The following is a 22,732-nucleotide window of genomic DNA, read 5'->3' on the forward strand; positions in this document are numbered from 1 at the left end:
AGGCGAGAGCTGTCAAGCCAAATACAGCACAGCAAAAGAATGATAATGAAACTCAATTATGGGGAAAAATAATAGAATTACTTATCCAATTCAGTTATAGATACGTAAAATTTACATGCCATCTAAGCCAGCTTTGCCTTCTCTTTACAGCAAGCCAAGATGTCAAAAATGCTAGCATAGGCATCTGCACCAATCACCTCTTCTGATACACTAAGTTACATGCTTGCTAACAGAAATCGGACAAATCAACTAATTATATATTCTATCAGGTATCGCGACTACAAAGTCTCCTTTCCTTGCTGAATAATAAAAGACAGAACACAGGAGGTCGGGGAGATATTTTAAGAGCTGCTATTTTGAATTGGCTGCGACTGGTCCTCTATCGCTGGTGAGTTCAAAAGCTTCCTAAGAGATCGGTATTGCAAGCGCAGATTCTCCCCACTTCCAATGATCTTAAGCAAGTACCTGCATGAATGACCTTTTATGTCAACATGCCTTTCATTACAGGCATACACGGCAACATGCAAAAGCATGTTTAGAAGAATTATGATAAATTTCCCAAATTTAACATGTAGAATGCGCATGTTGAAAAGTCACTATTAACCATCTTCCCCAACTTGGCGCCAGAGATGTTTGTTGGCCAAGCCTGTCTCTGAGTAAATATTTGGCACAAACTTATGAAGGCAATATCAGTACAACGACAAATGATAGTAGCAGTAATAAATGAATGTTGGAGTTCCCTCTTCACTCTAGACTCCAGATCTCCTCCCAATCCCACGAAACTTCATTTGGGAAGCTTGGAAAGTCTGTATTTGCTTTGACAAGTATCTTAGAACTTCAAACATCCCAGAGGGAGTAAATGATTCAATTAATCTGAAAGTTCTGAACCATCAATTAATCTTTTTTTAAATGATTTTTTCATTCTCCCACTCTGCCTTGACCTCATTCACATGCCCACCCAAACAAAAAACACACACACACACATAATGTATCTTTATCTTGGATCGCAATCATGAAAACAAGCATTGTTTTAGATTTCACATGAATAAACTAACTAAACACCTTATCCTCTCCGGGCCATGGGATTTCAAACAATGAATTGGGTTCTTTTGACTGACTTTCCCTTCTGCTTTTACACTGACTTCTGCAAGCGGCATAACTGTAGAATACCAAAGAGACATAACTTTCCACCCCATTAATCGAACATGCCATGATGAAAGCTACCCAAGCACAAGAAATGCTACTAACTTATGTACATGAAAATTGTCTCCCTATAATTCATCTTTTACCTAAAAAAATGGTACTCACCAGCCATTCAGACACTGAGATGTAATAACAGCTTCTTTGCCAACGAATTTTTCTGGTGTCCTCCTATTACCCTGTAGAAGGTGGAAATTTATCCACAATGTCTCAGATAAACTGACACAGTGCATAGCCCAAAATTGACATCATAAATAAATAAATAGACACCTCACCTTAATTATAACCTTCTCATTTACTGAAAAAGGATACTGTACTCCTCGGTGGGGTCCATCATCACCAGTAACATCTCCATTTTCCTGAACAATCAAGGTAAACGTGCATTTCAGGTCAAAAAATAGGTAAATGCGCATAAGTTTCTCAGCTGGAAATTCAATCTCTAAATTGCTGAGAAATGGTTTATTCAGAAGACATGCCAAATTGTAAATGAATACTTATGTTACATGCAGTACTGCCACTCTAATACCATACATGTGAAAATAAAAGTAGCAGTTTTAAAAAGATTTTAGGGGTCCATGGCAATTCTAGGAGACTGTATCCAATGGAAAGCTTACTTTTAAAAAATGTAATACCCATAAAAAAAAAAGGAAATGAGAAAATTAATCTATAGGTCCTTATAGTTTCCCTCAATTTTGAATTAGATCCATGTAGTTTATTTTCCTTTAATCGACTCCTTATAGTTTAACCCGTTAGATTTATTAATCTCTTAAGATTAAAATCCTTAAATGTTTCTTTTAAAAATATGAAATTAAGAACTGTTATTTTTTTAATTGAAAGATGGCTAAAATATGCAAGTACCTTAAACGTAGCAAGAAACTCTCCTTATCCTTTTATATGGCAGGATAAAACCTCCTTATACTAACTGAAGGGTTAAATCATTAACATGAAATGCCACATCATGCATATTTAACTTAGCGAAGTGTCATTTGACATGGCTTTAAGGTCATTTATGACATTTCATGAAAACAAATAAATCCTTCCCTTTTTTAATTCAAAACTAAATATTATCATTAATCCCACCAAAATTCGGCTCATCATTTTTCTTTCTCTGCTTACATCCACCAATGTTCATGACAGTGGAACTCCATTTTCTTCACAACACTAAAAGAGGTGGAAATCCTCTAATTCATTCACTTTCTTTTCTCTATATTGATCTTTGTTTGGCTATATATCACTCTCATTTAACTCAAACAAAGAAGGAAAAGGGTATTAGTATTTGAACAAATAGAAAAAACATAGAAAACTTTCAACATCTTCCAAGTAGAATTTCTTCTTAGAAAAAAAGTCAGATCCCAACTCTTAATACCCAGCCTTATACCAAACCAATTATCAACAGCCTGACTTTCACATTGACTTCCACAATTGTATTCATCGTATTATCCTCAAGGTGCTTCACATGTCTAAAATAGTAAAATGATACAAATGCCCTTGCATTTCGAAGGGAAATTATTATTGTCCCAAAAAAATACAAGTGCTATTAAAGCCACATCATACATGACATTTCACCAAGTTAGATCCCATGTAGCAATTCTTGTTCATGATTTAACGGTTTTTCTAACAGATGGAGGTTTTGCCTTATAGATAAAAGGTCAGGGGAGGTTCTTCTTAAGGTTACAAGGTTAAAGAAGTCATTTTCATAACCTAAAGTTCAAGGGAGTAATGTATATTTTAGTCTTAAAGATTACATAACTTTACAATTAATTACATGATTTTTATAACTGAAAATTTATATAATTAAGTTATTCCTTCTAAATGATTTTGACACATATAGAATTTCATAAAAAATTAATAAAAATGAAAACATTGTATTAAATCAATTTTTTTCTTTTTTAGCCAAAAGTATTAAATCAAATTTTCTATAAACTTCAAAAGCGTTTTTGCTTTGAAAAAGTTTATCATTCATTAATAATTTTAACCTTCAAGAATTAGCATATCTAATGGATCAAATTAAAAGTGTTTGATTAAAACAAAAAAAAAACACAGGGACCTAATTCAAAATTGAAAAAAACTATAAAGACCTATAGATTAATTTTCCCAAAGCAAATCCATCATCTTGCTTCCATAGAAGCAATATTTAAGTTGAAGAGAAAATGACATTTGTCACATATTCCATCACAGACAACATGCTAAGATTCAGCATAACAACAGTTGCAAGCTAGTCATGTAATATACCCTGTTTGTTCTTCTCAGTGAATCCATTTGATCACCCATTTCTTTCCGGCGCTTTCGGAGAACAGCATTATGAAACAACCTTCGATCATCCTCATGCTTGACTGCTGTGGCTGCTGCTCTTAGAGCTGTGGAGGAAATCAGTCTATCTCAAGAATAAATAAAATTAACCAAGACAAAGTTAAATGACAAGAAGAAATAGCATCAGAAAAGATGCGCACCAACCAGAAATAAGGAGTCTATAGCAGTGTGCGGATATTGAATAAACAGAGAATAAAGATGATAAGGAAATAAGTAAATGGGAGGTACCAAAATTGGGGATCAGAGAACTGGCCTCAATATTTGCATTGCAGAGAGGACATCTTGACTGTGACGGAAACAATAATTGTAATTATGATTCTTGTCTCCCCCATCTAAAAGTTATAATTCCATAGTAGAAAGGTTATATAAATGAGACAAAACAAGTACAACCAAAATGGAGACAGGTACATGAATTTAAAAAAAAAAGTATCAAAATTAACTAGAAATTTACTGTATGCATGGAATTCCAACAGTTCAAGTTGAGAAAACAGGGCCTGGATCCAGGGAGCTGAACAAACTCAAGCTAATATTTATAGGCCCAAAAGAATATTATGCTGATCTGTGCCTAATGAATTTTTGGACTCGATCTAGTATCAGATTAAATAGCAAAACGTAGTGTATGGTTTCAAGGCCAGGAATTTTGCTTTTCAAGATATACAAGGAATCTTGCCCCTTAGATTCCTCCAACAAATATGCTCCAAGGAGTACAAATGATTATGATTGCAATTTAAGAAGAGAGAATACACTTTCCTACGTCCTTTTGCTAAAATTTTGAATTCACCCAAATAGCTTGCCATTAATTTGTTTCCCTTTGGTAATTATTTTAAAATAGGTTAATTGGAGATCAAGAGAATCATTATTCTGGCATGCTCTCCAATATTATCAATGGCGGGCCATTGTATTAGTTTAGAGGTCAACAAAAGTTAGCCAACGTGATCCTTCAACTTTTTTTTCGTATACCCTTGTTGTGCATGCTCCCATTTCAGCTGTATATTTGATAGAAGTGTGAGCACCAAGTTGTGCAAAAGCCAGTTGTTATGCTAGAGCAGAAGTCTTGCACTTGTCATTTGTTGGAGAGCCTTAATCTCTTTCTACCTACTAACAATACTAAGGCCATGTTTGGTTTGATGGAATGGTGACAGCTGCCATTCCAAGAGAATCATTTCAGGTGCCAATGGATTCCATTAATGAAGAGATGGAATCTCACTATTCATCCTGGAATGCAAAGGCAAAAGTCGGAATGCTTAAACTGCTCCAACTCTGCTATATTCTCCATTGAAATCCTCCGGTTGACTCTTAATTTTCTTGTCTTTTTACTCTCAATTTTTTTGCAGTTTTTAGCTGCACAGGAACGGTTTGACCAGTGTATGACAGACATAGAAGAAAACTTGAGGCTTGGGTTAAAATAATGTGGTTTTTTTTTAATATTTTTATTTTGCAGGGTATTTGTCTTTTAGACTCTACTTATCTCAATTTCATTATTATTTCTATCCTACCAAACATCACTTGTAAAAATATATCCTTTTCTCCATGATGCATACCCAACACAATTTCTCAATTCCCATCTCCATTCCATTAAAAATCTTTCTTTTAAACCAAACTTTGCCTAACCTCTTGCATGCATAGTCCTTGCTTCAAGTCTCTGAGGTGGTTTCAGGCTCTACACTAACAATTAACCTCTAAGTGTGGGTAGGCATAAATCAACAATGAAAATCCGTTGCCTGCCATATAGTTATGATGGGTAATTGTGCTGCTTCACAATGCCCCCCTTTTTCACAAAAAAAGATAAAGAAGGCCCATACATTTTTGGTTGTTCATTTATCTCTAGGGGAGAAGAACTTTTGACTCATATTTCTCCTTTTTGGGATCCTATGATTCAAATGATAGAAAAGAAGTTAATAATTTTAAGGGTGCCTCTCTTTCTTTGATCACTGAGTCAATTATCCTGCCTTATCCAATATACCTATTTGCAATCTCTCCTTGTTCAAAATCCCTATAAGCATAGCTGAGAGAATCAAGAATATATCCTGGTAATTTTGGATAGATAGAGTAGAATAGGTCAGTTGGCTTGTCAGAAAGTGATCAAGCCTACAAAAGATGGAACCTTCTGCTGGTAAAAGCATAGCCCTCGAACATATCCCTTCCATTTGTCCTCCACTTCATGTCAAGTGGAAGTGTGTTGTAAGAATAAAAAGGATCCAGACTGGGGCTTTGGCAATTTGGTAAAAAAAGACATTGCTCTAGTTGTTTAGTATTTATGATGGCCAGCGGTAGGGAACATAAATGCATTTCATGGAAGCACATAGAAAATCATCTCTCAGGTAGACCCTTCTGTTTGTTCTCTGACCTCCGCCAGACTGAGGCTTTGGCAATTTGGTACATAAGATGTTGCTCTAGTCATTTAGAGGTTATGATGGCCAGTGGTTGGGGACATGAATGCTTTTCATGGTCTGTAATAGGTTGTCTTGGTCTCGTTTTGCTTCAGACACAACATAACTTATCCATAACCTATATCCATAACAAGAACTCGATGGTTTTGATGAGACGGATATACAACTTACAGTTTCGATGACTCTCCTTAGCATGAGACCACCAAATGAATGCCCACATGAGATAAGCATGGCATCTTCAAGGAATGCGCCACTAGTGAGCAAATTGAAAGAGGAAATTAATAGATACATCAGAACACAGAAGGATCTTCGTACATGCTAAAGTATGCATTTTTCTTTGTAATCTTGGGGAAGAAAAGAAAGAAAAAGCTCTTTTACATGTGACAGGGTCCTTTGTCATAGAAAGACAAACAGCTAATTCAAGATTTGAAATTAAACTTACGACAAAGGATCTGACAGAACACTTCTCAATGATTGTTCCTTATTTACATTGTTTCCAGCAACCTGTGAGTTAAAAATGCACAAGTTTAACCCCTAAATGACAAAAAAGTTTCACAGAAAGGAAGGTGTATACAAATTTTAAAGCCACTAGACACATAAGAGCTTAGCTGATGAGCCTGACATATGTTGAAAAATAATATCTGAATGCTTCAGTGGCACAAGCCAGACAGTGTAATCTGACAAGCTTTGAAAGAAACTACATAACATATTTCAACAAGTCACAAATCCAACAATACAAGTAATGGTTGATTCAGGCAAAACCCAGCAGCAGAATTGCAGAAATTTATGCCAGGTAATTCTGCAGTTCAGGAAAGTGTCCAAGCTGAAAAGCTGGGTCCAATGCGATCCATCCGTTACAAAGGAATTTGTGTTTTTTTCAAAATCTTTTCAACAGAAACCTAAACTGGCACGAAAAGTTGTAAAGCCATTTAGGTTTTGATAGATACCAAGTAGGGAAATGAGCCCTCCCCCAAAGACACAATCTAGATGTTACTAGGAAAGAGAACCTAAATTGGCACATAAGTTGTCAAGTCATTTAGCTTTTGATGGATATCGAAGCAAAGCAACAAGCCCTTGCCCAAAGACACAATCTGGAGATTAGGAAAGAGATCTTACATAAGTCTGATAAGATCGGCTGCCTATTGCTTCTTCTTCAGCAGAAAGATCATCCATAAATTGGCTTACTGATATTGGAACATAGCTTTGGGGAATGATATGTCCAGCTGCTGCAATGGGAGAACAATCTAATATAGCATTGCCCTGTGGCATGAGTCTAAATGCAAGAGATGTCCTACAAGCACAAAGCTCAAAGAGAACCCGAAATAAATTGCTTGAAATTTAATTTTATAATAATCATATTTTTATTCAAAATGTAATATATCAAAAAAACAAGAAAAGCATAAAAAATATATTCTGCACCTTCCTCCACTGTTAGAACCTAAAAAATAATCAGGAGAAGCTTTATATGATGCCGCAGGACGAAGCCCTGCAGTAGCTTGACTAAGTGCCTTGCCTGTAAGCAATAAAAGATCCCCAGGACCAGACCCACTATCTGCCAGATACCAGCGGCCATTGGGGTCACAAACCTAAAGAAAATATAGAATACTCTGCAGTTATTCAACTAATAGCACACAACTCAATGAACTAGAACAGACAAGAAGATTTTTTTTTTTTTTTTTAGGTGAGACACACACACTTGAACTCTCAGCTTTTACATTTAAAAAAAAAAAAACTAAAAGATACCTGAAGACCAGGAGCGTCTGAGGATATCAATGTCAACAAACCCTTCTCAATTTCACCATTCACGGTTGGCTTACCACCTCCAATAGCACCTTTTCCATTTGGCAAAGAAGCATGTGAGTAGGTTGCAACAAGAACTGAGGAGGAGACCTCATTAGCAGGCAATGGGGTATCATCAAGCAAATGGTTAAAAACACTGCACCAAGTAAGTTTTTGTGAACACATAATCAAAATACATTATGCTCAGATATGTGATACATGTAAACTAGAAAGAGGATCCACCATCACCATCCTTACTCGCTTCGAAGATGAAGATGCCTTGCAAGGGCACACAAAGTAGAACGAGCTGCCTTTCCCATGCACCTAAAAATATCAGCCATACATGGGGGAGATGAATCCGAGTCTTCCAAAGCCCTAAAAAAGATCAGGCAGAAATATTATAGGAATAACAATAGCAATGACAGCAAACATCATCCAGCCCAAATTAAAGATGTCGAAGCCTTCAAATCCTCTCCCTTCCCCACTCCACCATGGAATGAAAAAAAAAAGAAGAATATAATTTCAAAACAACAAAGGTCTTACCTATTTCAGATAAAGATGCATGTAAAGATAAAAATATGTAAAACAAATGCATAACTCCCTGACAGTAAAACACTAATGACCAAGGTATAAAACGAGCAATAACAACAATTTACAAGAAGACAAGTTTCAATTGAAAGAAGCGATGCAGCCCTGCTATTAGCTATATAAGGAAAATTCGAGGGAAACGCCAAGATAAGTCCAATGAATTGAATACAACCATCGAGCAATTCGCCAAGGTTCCAGGTTCTATAAAGGGAGGGCATTATAACTCTAACCAGAATAAGAAAGAGAGAAAGAAAAACATGACGAATTTTACACGTGTGTTAACAGAGAATTATGTAAGCCCATGGTCACCATACCTTCCTGCCCTGTACATGTGAACCCCACGGCTTCCCTTCCCACCAGCCAGATGAGCCCTGCTCCGAAAGAACAATCTCGAACCTTCCAACCCGCACCTCATCAGAGCAGCATCCTCGCTGCCCAATTCGATCAAGACTGCATTATGCCTCATCAAAGACCCAGACAGTGCTTCTACTGCTCTGACATAGGACCCAGATGGAGCTCCGTCATATTGGGCAATATCCGAGAGCCGGACTTTAGGCAACGGGCAGGCGGGTGGCGCTGTCAAAGCGGGCTCACCAGAAGGGTGGGTGGCAGCTATGGGCACCACTGGTCCAATTACATGATCGGGTGGCAGTGATGGCAGATGAGTCTGGCGGAGGGGGGCGGAGGGAGAAGCAACAAGAGGGAGTGGGGAAGATAACTGGGACAGGGGTGGAGGTGCTGCAGAAGTCGGTGACCTAAGGGAGGAGGAGGACGTGGCAGTGGCAGACGAGGACTGAGGATTGTTGTTGAGCTGTGGCACCAGTGCAGAGGGATTCTGCTGCTGCTGCATGATCACAACCATCTATCATTCTGAATGAACAGTCCTTGAGAATTAGGGGTTAGTGCTTGTGAACATTCATCACCTATATTGTTTGGTTAGGGTTTTGCGGGGATCATTTCTGGGGAGCTTTGAGGCCTCTTCAGTTATACAGTGAAGGAGGACTCGGCTCGTTGAGTAGCGAACTGGCGATGATTTTGAGGCTATTTTTTTAACTCAGCTACTTCAGGGGGTTTGAGGTTTCGGTGGCAATTGCCAAATCCATGGGTTTCGGTCCGAATGGGCACCCGTTTAACTATTTATCGCCTGCCCGTCAAGCTACCATGATCTCATGAATTGGAATAATATTATAAAATATTTTTAATCAAATTATATTATTTAATAAATTAATTAATTAGTTAGTTAGTTATTTTAAAATTTATATTTTTTATATTAATTTTTATTGTAATAAGGTTTTTTAATTAAAAAATAAAAAAATTAATCATTTGGTCTTTATAGTTTTGATTTAATTACAACTCAATTCTTAAACTTTGATTTATCATAATTCAGTCCCTGAAATTTTGACATGATTTTAAATTAGTCTCTAAATTACAATTTAATTCCTTAAGTTTCAATCTTTTAAATATTTATCCATATATTTAAAAAAATAAAATTATAAAAATTAAAAATGTTTTAAACTTGAGGAACTAAATTGCAAGAGGTAAAGTTCAGGGATTGATTTATAATCGAGTTAAAACTTTAAAACTTAAATTATAACAAGTCAAAGTTAAAAAATTGAGTTACAATTGAATCAAAACTTCAATAAGCAAATGATTAATTTTTCATAAAAAATATTAGTTGTTACATTTTTAATTATATTTTAAAAAAACTCATTAATTACAACTTAAAAAAGACCAAAATATTTTATATTTTTTAATATATCACTTTAAAAAATATCTTATATTTTTTAATGGAATGAATACTCTTTATTCTTTTTTTACCAAAGAATATACTCTTTATTAGTCATAGTGGTATTCATCATATTTATATTCATAATTTAATAAATAGGTTTTTATATTTTTTTATATAATTATCTATTATTTATGAGTCAAGTCGGGTGCAACTACGTTGGCAGCAAAACTCTCCCAATGAGTGACTTTTATTTCTGAGCGAAATATACACCCATCTATTTATTTTAATTGTTGACATTGCTCTTCTATTTTTAAAACATATACAAATCTCTTTAAAAGTAATAGTCACATAATACAAATATCACTTCTAATTTTAAAATTATACTTTTATTCACTTAACCATTAACTTATATGTATTGAATCAAAATAAATTTTTAGTTTTTTTTTAATTCATTCAAGTCATACAACGAAAATCTAATGCATATATTTCCACTATTTTTTTATATTTTAAATTTTTTGTTATGTAAACTTATTTACTTAATAATTTTTTAAAATAATTTAAATATGTAAGCTGATTAAAGTAATATTTCAAGTCCATACCAAAAAAACTTAATGAAAATATGATAATATATAAATTAGTCGATTTAATTTTTATGTATTTTTAAAAATCTTATCAATGTTAACCCAATGTGTTTTAAATTATTTATTTAAATATTATCATACTTAATTATTCGAATTTCTTTAAGTTGGGAGAAGAGTAAAAAATTAGATCATAAGAAAATTAATAAGGTTAAATTTTTCAGTATAATTATAAATAATAAATTAAGTATTTTAGAATTTTAATAAAATATTCCAAACAACATTTAAATTTAAAATTACACTGAAATGCAAGTTTTGAAAAGAGATGAGGGGTTTGTGTAAACAATTTTTACTCTCTATTTTTTAGATAAAACAATTTTATAGTTTATATGAATCATACAGTGGTAGAGGTGATTCTGATTCCTCTTGCTCTATTTAAATTTAAATTTATCACTGAAAACTTGGAATATTAATCCGTGGGTGTATTTTAGTATTAAAAAATAACAAAAAATGCATCTTAATTCAAGTCGTACATAAAAAATGCATCCAAAAGTAGGTTATATGTATCAAATTCTATCACTGTTTATAAATAATTGACATTTTGTAAAAAAAAAAACATATAATGATTGATTATTGATAATTTGTTCTATTCTAATTGATTAAAAATAGGGTTATTAAGTGAAATAGACCTTGAAATATTGTGCAAAAAGCGCCCTAAATTTTGAACTCTCAAAATACACAAAACAAACCTTACACTTTTAAATTCATAGCAAATTAAACACTATCATTAACTCACTATTAACGTTGTTATTGTTCACTTAATGAGGCCTAGTCAAAGTGCCAATTTAACAATCCCTTGTTGAGGTGTCGTTTTTAATTACCATCACAAACCTTAAACTATTGCGTGAGTAGTATAGTATCTCACTTCATTAAACACAATTAACCAATATAGCTCATAGTAATTAAAAACTTAACTCCAAAAGGTGATTACTAAGTTTTAGTTCAAATTCAAGGGATCCCAAGTTTTCTAAATAAAAATGAGTTTAAATCAATCAAAATTCTTTATACCAAAGTAAAAATAAGTTTCAGAAGCATGGGATACCTCAGAGGAGTGAAAGAATTCAAAAACGATTAAAAAACAAAACTTGTGCTGTAATACAAAGCAATGCGCCACAACATATTACATGAAAATTCAACAGATTTTGATGTCATTTAACAACAGAATTGAGGAACTTTCAACGCGCCCTGATTCTCCATCCGACATCCCAATAATGTGATATAAATGTCAACAGAAAGCTCTTTACATGAACTAGCTAATGGCATAGGTTTCACTTTCAAAACAAGTCACACAAAGACTGTAATAGCCCTTCGCTCACCCCGCCTCCCCGAGGTCATTTGCAGCGTTGGACACTCTCCCCCAGGCCCCACAACAGGGCGACCCCACCCCTTACGGTGAGCATCAGGAGACAAAGGCTTTCCCGCAGTAGTGTGCAGATTATTTCCCTTGCGGAGAGCCTTCCCAGGTTCGATCCTCCAACCTCTCCTACATAACAAAGTTGATATGGTACCAGGTTCAGCCTCAACTTTGTTATGTAGGAGAGGTTGGAGGATCGAACCTGGGAAGGCTCTCCGCAAGGGGAATAATCCTGCACACTACTGCGGGGAAGCCTTTGTCTCCTGATGCTCACCGTAAGGGGTGGGGTTGCCCTGTTGTAGGGCCTGGGGGGAGAGTGTTCAGCGTCGCAAAAGACCTTGGGGAGGCGGGGTGAAAGGAGGGCTGTTACAAGGACTTAGAACTATCAATACAACACATCACCCACGCTTAAACCATAGTATAACAGAAATTCACTCCTCAACCCGCTTTTACCAAAAATAAAGGGAGAGGCAAATTGGCATTACATTACACCCAATCCAATCAAAACATATTCAATTCATCATTTTTACATTTATACTAGTATTTTAGCCCTATAAACATATATATATCTCAACATACACAAATGCTTAGGGCCTAAAATACAAATCAGATATTTCCAATAACAAAATAGTGCAAGTGTAATGGCATTTAACCTATAATTGGTAAACATATACTATTACACAAATAAATCTAAACTAGAGGCATACAATAGGAATATGCTAATTCCTAACCTCTTAAGTCTTCTTCCTCTCAACACCAGAGTTAGAGGCTGAAAAGTGTTAAAGGAAAAGGGTAAGTTTAGCCACTCAATAACCAAAGTAAAACCTACTATATGCAGTTATATATTAATTTTAAAACAAGCACTTGCATATAAAACCAAGTACACAAAACATGGTTATACACATTATAACTCATCATTTGCTCATTTTGTAATGTCTTTGTCTCACATATACTAGGCACATTGTCACCATATTCTTATATCTATGACCATGACCCTTTATTCATGCGACTTGCCATAATTCAACACATGTGACACATCATATATTTATTTAGGTAATGATCAACCAACTTTATATTCTCCTTATTTTTTTCACACTAAAATCGTGGCTATAACACTGATTAGGGCTCCATTCGTGTGATTGGACTACCTAAGCTCACCAATCGTGAGGTGTGACCTGGCCAAAAATCACATGACTCACTCTCGGACCACGACTTCCTCCATTTTCAGAATCTCTAAGGTGTCTCATACCCTAGACTATTCTCCTTATTGAATCGGTGGAGATAGCTAAGTTCTAGTCCCTCAAAAAATTATGGGACAGTCTATCGACAAATTGTGGGACAAGGCAATACCCCTATACATCGGAGGGCAACCTAAATATCATATAGATTATCTCTACTCCCTATCCCTAAGCGAACTCTTGCCCACTGATCATGCCATAAATGGTACTCACTCGTTTTCACATTTTCATTTTCATTTACTCATTATCATAACAATCCCGTTAGGTTCACGATCATGCGCTACTCAAATATGTATCCTCATCATTTTCTCAATATTATTCTCACTTATCTGAAAATTTACTTCTCATTAACATATAATTACCTCTACAAAACATCACATTCAATTTTTCAAAAGCATAAGCATGTTCATAGTTTGAAAACCCTCTTGACTTCACATTTTTCATTTCAAGCCAAAAATAGCATTATGCACATGCAAATTTTCATACACTCATTAAAACCAATACGTGGTTTCACATTAAAAATTAATCCCATGCATGTAACATTCATAATTCATATTTAATAATCAATTAACATATAACTACCTAAAGTAGGGTTTCCCCGGTTACTTCAAACCTTTGAGAGGTCAAAGGTTTATCCCTTAATGTTATAGCTTTCAAGCTTGAATTTTCAAGCCAAATGGGTGACCAAGAGCCAAGATTATAATCAACCAAGTTGAATTTCATCAACATTACCAACTCAACCATTAATCCCTCAATCTCCACTTTTAAATTGTCCAATATTCACTCCATAAGAGTTTGAGCCTATCCCTTGGTTTATTAATTACATTTAGTCCCTAATAACATTAATGAACCATTAAACTCTCATTAATGGCATCACAATCTTCCAACCACCTATAATTAATGAAATTTTTAGATATTAATAGTGCCCAACACCCAAGACACCAAAAATTTATTATACTAGGTTTATATACTCTAATCTACTTTCATTAACTCTATTTGAGTCAATAAATTTAGACTCATAATCCTTATGGATCGAAAATCCACTTTCACCACCAAACCATAACCATAAACTCATAAATGTGAAAGAAATAGGGAGATTAATGAGTGTGGTATTTACCTTAGTGTTTAAAGCCTCTAACATACTCCCAATGTCATCCACAAGTAAACTCTAGCAGAGTTTGGTATGTCTTTTTGTTTCCTCTTTTCTCTTCTCTCTTGTTTTAATTTCATTTTCACGATTGATATCTGTAAAAAAAATGACCTTCTCCCTCGCATCAGAAATGTCTGTGTGCCACGATGTATGGCACAACAATATTACTTTTCATTTTTCTTTTTCTTTTGATGCTTGGGTGGCCTAACTTGATATCGGATTCACAATTTGGGCTAAAATATGATCAAATATGCTTATTAAACCTCCCTGGCTACACACCACCTCAACTTACTTAATTACCCTAATTAGGTTTAATTAATCAGGGGATTAAAACTAAGATGTTACAAGAAGCATCTTGAACCCTTAACTTTAAAATTTAGAGCAAATTACCCCATTTATGTATAAAGCGCTAACTATTATGTAGACCAAATTAGCCTCAACATGATCCGCAGCTATGAATGTATCGTTGGCCACAACGAACAATCCATAATTTAATAAAATGACCTTTTTTGCCCTTTTTTGCAATGTTTTCCAAATAATTAATATCTCATACTTTTAAATACTTTATAACTCTGATTTAATCTTATTTTGAATAATGTTCATTTATTTAATGGTGAAAAATTAGGATCCCATTTCAAAAAATTATGGGTTATTTACCGCGGCCAACAATACATTTACTGTGACAGACCATGTTGAAGTTAATTTGATCAACATAATAGTCAACGTTTTACACATAAACAATGTGGGTAATTTGCTTTAAATTTCAAAGTTTGGAGTCCAGGATACTACTTATGCAATAGTTTAAAGTATGTAGTGCTAATTAAAAATAACACATCAATATTTTGACTAGGCCCCACTGAGTGAATAGTGACAACATTAATGGTCAGTTAACAATGGGATTTAATTTTTTATGAATTTAAAAGTTTATAATCCATTTTGCATATTTTAAGAGATTAGGGTTTAGTGTGCTTTTCATATAATATTTTAGAGTCCATTTTGCTCATTAACCCTTAAAAAGATGTTATTTTTAAAATTATAGTCTACTATCAACATAATATGTTTTTAATTTAATAAAATATTTTTTATAAATTAATTATTTATTTAACAATGAAACTAGTTGAGTTTTATTTCAAATTTACATATTATAGCTATATTTACCATTGAATATGACAAATAAAACCATAATCTTATAATCAAATAGATGTGACAAAGATGATAGGGATCCAAAAACACCACATTCTGTCACTACATTTAGTGAAAATATATAAAATTACAAAAAAATGTGTTTAGTCCTTTTGTAGCCTTTTCTTTTTAAATATCTGTGTTTTCATCTTTTCAATACAAAAACTAAAAGATTTATAAAAATAGAAAATTAATTCTTTTTTAAGATTTAATTTTCAAAAATGAAATATAGAAAACAAAGGAAATATTAATTATTTTTTAAGAACTATATTTCAAAAAAATTATAATAAATAAAAAATCCTTTTTAAGATTTTTTTCAAAAAATAAAATAAAGAAGAGAATAAATTTAATATATCTTTAAAATCAATTTTGAAAAAGGAGAAAAAATCTTGCTTAAATATTTGAAAATTTTCTCTCAAATTATCTCAATAATTCAAAAATCATGGGAATCAACTTCTTCATGATTAAATATTTTTAAATTTTCTTAAATCTTGTTCCCCTTGATTAAAAAAAGATATTCTTAGTCAATTTAAAATCAGATTTTCTTTTCTAATCTAATTTTTGAAATCAAATATTCTTAATTTGTGTTGAAATAGGTCAACTCTTGAAGAACTATAAAATTGATTAGTTCTTGTAAATCCAAAATGAATGTCTCTCACTATATGGTTGGAAAAATAATAAATGATGAAAAATATGGCCATAGATTTATATCAAAGATTGATTGGCCAAGGATTTAAGTACAATAGCTCAATTAAATTGAAACTCATAGCTTTGTGTGAGTTAAGAAGCACTTGGATTTTTTAATGAAAAGCAGACTATTGGTCTACTATATTAAAATATCTCACTTATCTAATCACAATTAGCTAACAAATTCAATGTAATCAAGGATCTAACCTAAATTAGATTACTCATTTTGTAATTTGTAAAATGAGATCGCAAGTTTTCATAGTTAAAATAAATTAAAATCACTTATTAAACTTTTGGTCAAAGTAAAATAATATTTTGAACGTATGAGATACCTTGGAAAAGTGAAAAGATTCAAAGTCAGTTGAAAAATAATAATTTCTAAAAAACAAAGCAATGCGCTGCATCGCAAGCGTATTACACATTTTTCACAGCAACTTTGCTATCACTTGACAACAATTTTGGGCAACTGTTGACATGTCTCAATTCTCCATCCAACGTTCGAATGAGGTGATCTAAGTATTGATAGAAAGCTCTTTTTATAAACTAGCCCATCACGCAGGTTTTACTTCCAAATTAAGGCATACAAGAAAGTTAGATAACCAAATATATTTTCATAACTTTTCTCACTTTTTAAATTTCAGAGGTATCCAAAACCCCACACATGTTCTAAAAGTAATTCCTAGCACCCAGACCACACTCAATGGACATAAAACTACTTGTACAACATACCATATGAACATATTTTCAACCATAACAAATTTTTACTTCTCAACCCTTTTAACATAAAAAACAGAGAAGAAGGCTTTAGCATTGCATCTTTACCATTAATATCCACAATTAAAATCAAATCAACAGCCATACACTTGCATTGGTATTTATATACTCGAACAACAACCTAGGGCTCAAAATACATTACAAAAATTATAAATATCAAAAGTGCAAGTATATGTATAATATAACCTAATTAGTAATATCCAATGTATTACACAAAATAAATGAAATGAGAAGGCTTTATAGTAAGAATTTCATGAATTCTTAAGTCTTTAGAGCCTTTTTTCTTTCGGTACCAATACTAAAGCCTATAATATATTGAAAGAGAATGATGAGTCTAGCCACTCAGTAATTAAAGTACAGCAATCTTATGCGATTGTATATCAATTGGTTCAGACACATAAAATGAGTTAATTACTTAAAAACATTCAATTACATGTGATACAAGTTATAATTCCACAATTCATTTCACTCTCACATCTCTCATCTGAAATCATAGAGTACATTGTCACAAGATACACATACATGTGACAATGACCCAATTCATTAGTTTCATGCTCATTGTCATAATTCAGACAATCATGTGACAATAGCATATTCATTATCACAATTTACCATAAACTTAACAACCATGCAACACATCAGATAGACATATATGCATGATCGATTCCACCTTATACTCTCCTTATATTTTCTGACTGAAACTATGGGCTATAATATCAAATAAGGCTTCGTCCGTGTAACTGGACTACTCAAGCTCACTAATTGTGAGATATGACCTAGCTAAAGATCACATAATTTACTCTTGGACTGTGCTTTCTCCACTCTCGAATCTCAAGGGTGCTATATACCCTAAACTAATCTCCTTAATAAACAAGTGGACATAGTTAGGTTCTAGTGTCTCACCAAACTATAGGACAGTCCCTCGCCAAACTATAAGACAGTCTCTTAACAAATAGTAGGGCAAGACTATACCTTCATGCACCAGATGACAACCATTTATACTATATGAATTTTATGTACTCATCTCCTTAGGTGAACTTCCACCAATTGATTATGCAATGTATGATGTTTACTATTTTCACAATTTCATTTACTTAATGACAACATGTTAGGTTCACGCTATAGCACAACCAAAGTGAGCATCAATATCATTTTCACATGCTCGCTTCACTTCAATTCTCAATTTTATAACACAATCCAATTACTTAGTTAGCCACACATATCACATTCTCATATTGATGTAACCATATTATTATCACATCACATACCGCACATTTCACATTTTAGCACATATTTATAGTTTTAAAAATCACTTAAAATTAAATTTCACTTTTTAATTTGAATAGGATTCATACAATATCATAGAGTTCATGGCATGCTTGCACATTCACAAATTCAATCATGCACACAATTAAACACATTTTCACATTCAAACTCAATTAACAAACAACTATCCAAAATAGGATTCTCTTGGTTACCTCAAACTTTTAAAAGGTCAAATGTTTACTTTCCAATAACTTGCTTCTAAGCTTATTTCCAAGCCAAATATGGTGTTCGATATAAAATCTCCCTCACTATTCCTCGATTAACTCTTAATCTTAATGAATTAAGAGATTATCTCAAGGTAGGTGACAAGTTTGCCAAATTTCATAAATGGGCTATATAAATAGAATCTCAAATCTACAATATTTAAAACATTCTAAAAGAACTTTACAATGGAAAATTAGAGTTCAATTTATATGCAGAAGCATGGAATCATAAAAAGAATCAGTGAATTTGTGTAATGGTAGAAAACAGTGAATTTATGTAGAAATAGAGGCTTACATTGTGGCTCGTGAGACTTTGTGCCACACCCTACGGTTCAGGCACAATGTGCTGTGGCACATTGCATGTTTCATGATGGCAAAATTTTGCTGTCATTTGACAGCACCTGAGGCAACTTTCAACGAGCCCTATTGCTCCATCTAATATTTAATTGACGTGAGTTAGGTGTCTATAGAGAACTATATACTAGCTCTAGCAATTGGTTTTGGTTTCACACTTAAATTATTTCTCATACAAAAGTTAGATACTCATTTCAAAATTCTCTCTTATTCATCATTTACATAAAACTTGAGTGCCAAAAACTCATACCAACAACCAAAAGCCACAAATACCACCCAGATTACATTCAATAGACTAAAATGGACCAGTGCAACACACCTTATTACTCACATTATTATTGCTCAAACCTTTGGTCTAAAAAATAAAAAGGGGAGATCTAATCTCACAATTCATCAATTAATCCGCAAAAATCAATTGTCATACGCATCTCTTATTTGCACTAGTATTTTGATTCTGTTATAAATATCATAATCCATACACCAGTACCCTAGGGCCCAAAATACACTATATAATTTAACAAAACATGTAATGCAAGTAAGTCACAATTGAAGTATCCCTAGTTGACAATATCATACAACATACACATATCAATGCTCAAAAAGTAAAGGAGACCTACTAATAAGATCTTTATCTTATGCCTCAGGTTATTTTCCTTTGTCCTGCCCTTTTGAGCTAATCCCTATACTATTGAAGATAGTAGGGTGAGTACAACTATTTAGTAACTAATGTCCATCCAATTCATACTAATATATGTTAATCAATTTAAATACAAGTGGAAAAAATAATTAATTTCAAATCATATAACATGTTCAAGAGCATAACTTAAATTCTCATTCATAGTACACATACTCGTAATAAATGGTTGAAATAACACTTTTACATATGGAAACAAGGCTCATCACATGATTTGTTTCTCTAGAGTCACAATACAGACAATTATGTGCCATTTTATCACTATATGTATGATCACACCTTTTTTATATCCTCCTTATTTCTCTAACATGAAACTGTATGCTATAACTTATTAGGATCATCTATACATTGAGACTATCTTAGCCAAAACACGCATGAGAGGTTACCCAATCAAGGCTTCCCAAACACCTGTGAGACACAAGTTTTTCCCATTTCTCTCACTATAAGGTGTCATTCTCCTAAACTAGTTTTCTCGTTGAATAAGTGGATAACTAGATAAATTTGAGTCCTTCGTTAAACTAGTGAGACAGTTCCTCATCAAACAAGTGGGACAATATAAATCATAAGTCCATGCTAACTATTGAGCTTTGATAAAAGCTTTACCACATGAATTTAATTATCTACTCCTCTTCTTAGGTAAACTCCCACATTTCATGATCATGTAATGCATATTTATGCAACGGCTTACAGCATGTAAGTATTTACTACCCAAGCATGCACAACATCATCATCGTACCCATCTCAAACATGAAAATCACATAATATACATAATCAAATCATTGAACTCCACTTTGCCTATCTCGTTCAACTTCTCATTTACAAATTCATTGAATTCCTCAACTATACATTTCATTGAACGTTACAATTTCAATTTCATTAAACCATTCGCATATCAAGTCATTGACTTCACTTAGCACATAATAGTAGAACTCCCTGTCAACTCATATCATTAAACTTTAAAGAAATCATATCATAAAAATACACCAATAGTGTTTTCAAAGAATTTTGCATATAACATGTCATTGAACTTTGTAAAATCATTTCAGTGAATTTTTCAAGCAATTCATGCCACACTTGCATTTCATTCAAATTCACATATTTAAATCACCAAATATCAATCATCAAATTAATTAACACATAGAAATACAAGAAAGAATTCCTTCGGTTACTTTAAACTTTTGAAAGGTCAAAGGTTTCACCCTTCAATTACATACTCCTAAAGCTTCCACAAAACTTGAATAGTGCCAATATAATTATTCTACAATAAATTGCAATATACTTCATCAACATCCCTTTTTGGATAATGTTCGCTATTAACTCAACCACTTCTTCACTCTTAAAATTCATTCTCTTCTCATATAAGAGCACCTATAAGGTTTCTTAACTTCCTCTAATTTACATTAACTTTATTAAACTCTTACATAACTATTAATGGAGCCACATTGCCACAACCATCACATTTATGGTGGAATTTAAGTTCATTTAATGCCCTCTAACCACCAACAATCACAAAATCATAAATGTTAGGTTCTATTAGCTTAATCAACTCTCATTAACTCTATTTAAGTCAATAGATTTTGACCCATAACTTCTATAGACCGAAAATCATCATTCTCAATCAAAACCTAACTTTCTAACTAGAGAAAATAGAAGATGAAGGGAAGAAATGAGTTTAGAAACCCTACCTTAAGTGTTTATAAGCTCTAAAATACTTCAAATTTTTTAATCTTCTAAGCCTTAGTAAAGTTCTTTAGTTGCTCCTTCATTTCTCTTTTGTTCCTCTCTTCTTTTGCATCATTTTTGGGCTCTTGTGTCTATAGAAAAGTGGCTATATGCCACAGTGAACTCACCATGTGTTGTTGTTCATGGCATAAAGAAGTCCCACCCAAGGTGGATCATCTACAAGCCGCAACATATGGCATAAAACTTTACCCTTTAGATTTTCTTCCTCTTTCATGTTTGAATGATCCGACTTCACTTTGAACCCACATTTAGGATTGAAGTTATAACCAAACACGCCCATTAGACTTTTCTGGCCACACGCCTCACTTAACAAACTCAATTACTCTAATTGGACTTAGTTATTAGGTTTTAAATTTTGAGGATGTTACACTTGAATGATTAGTTTACAATTAATCAAGTCCAACTCACTAACATTGTCAAATACACACTTCCAAGCTCTCACTTTTCACTTCTAAGATACTCAATACCCTTATTTCTTACATTTAGGCATGTCTTTTAAGTTTATTAACTCCTTTTAGCTTCTAACATTTTTATTAAACTCTTAAACCATTATTAATGGTTCCTAACAAACTCCGACTCCTCTAGTTATTACAAATTTTTGGGCATTAATGCCCTCCCAACTGTCAAAACTTGTAAACTCATAAATACTAAGTTTAGATACCTCAAACAATTTCTATTAACTTTATTTAAGTTAATAGATTCGGACCTAATACTTAAATGGTCCTCAAATCACTTTCTCTATTCAAACCCTAACTAAAATCTTTAAGAAAATGGAAGGTATGGCTTAAGGAACTTACCTCAAGTTATTAAAAGATTTAAAATACTCCTAAAGCTTCAAATCTTCAAGCCTTAGCAGAATAAAGGATGTTCTCTTCATTCTCTCCTTCCTTCCTTTCTGTTTTTGAATTTTCAAACTTAAAATGCTCTTAAAATCTTTCTGTTTTCGAATCTTAAGTCTTAATAGAACAAATAATTTAATACAGGTCTTTTTTTTAAAAAAGACAATGATTACATCTCGAAAAATTAAAAATGCTTTACATTTTTAAATATTCAGTTCCTTAAAAAATATATTATATTTTTAAATGAAGAGAGTAACTAATTTTTAGTTGTTGCACTTCATTGGCAAATAAAAAATTGCACACTATAACTTATAATTTGCTAATCCTTCTTGAAGAAACTATTCATTTCTCAAAATAAATTAATTACTACTTTTTAGTTACGACTTTATTTTAAATTTTGAAATAAAAATAAATATGTGATTTCAAAAGAAAAAGTTAGATAAATTTCATGAACTAGAAAATAATTTTCACTTTTCATAGTAACTAATTACTATTTGTATATGAGATATTTTTTTTTGTCATTTTTTCATAAAAATAAAAATAATTTTAAAAGT

The 22,732-nt window shown here is 32.9% G+C and overlaps 1 protein-coding gene across 1 annotated transcript; it reads right to left on the reverse strand.

The window, feature by feature from the left end:
- Window positions 1-56: 56 nt before the first annotated feature.
- Window positions 57-9,313, reverse strand: LOC129311179 (uncharacterized). Its single transcript, XM_054953249.1, has 12 exons — window positions 8,582-9,313; window positions 7,938-8,054; window positions 7,644-7,836; window positions 7,320-7,486; window positions 7,017-7,191; window positions 6,343-6,404; window positions 6,072-6,153; window positions 3,739-3,796; window positions 3,433-3,557; window positions 1,476-1,559; window positions 1,309-1,379; window positions 57-465 (listed from the first exon to the last, which is right to left on the reverse strand). The coding sequence occupies exons 1-12, from the start codon at window positions 9,127-9,129 to the stop codon at window positions 342-344; spliced, it is 1,806 nt and encodes a 601-aa protein (XP_054809224.1). The 5' UTR covers window positions 9,130-9,313; the 3' UTR covers window positions 57-341.
- Between the last annotated feature and the right edge of the window lie 13,419 nt (window positions 9,314-22,732).

The sequence above is a fragment of the Prosopis cineraria genome, unplaced genomic scaffold (assembly GCF_029017545.1).
Source record: "Prosopis cineraria cultivar Desert tree isolate PC_DT_omini unplaced genomic scaffold, ASM2901754v1 PC5, whole genome shotgun sequence".
Taxonomy (NCBI): Eukaryota; Viridiplantae; Streptophyta; class Magnoliopsida; order Fabales; family Fabaceae; genus Prosopis; species Prosopis cineraria.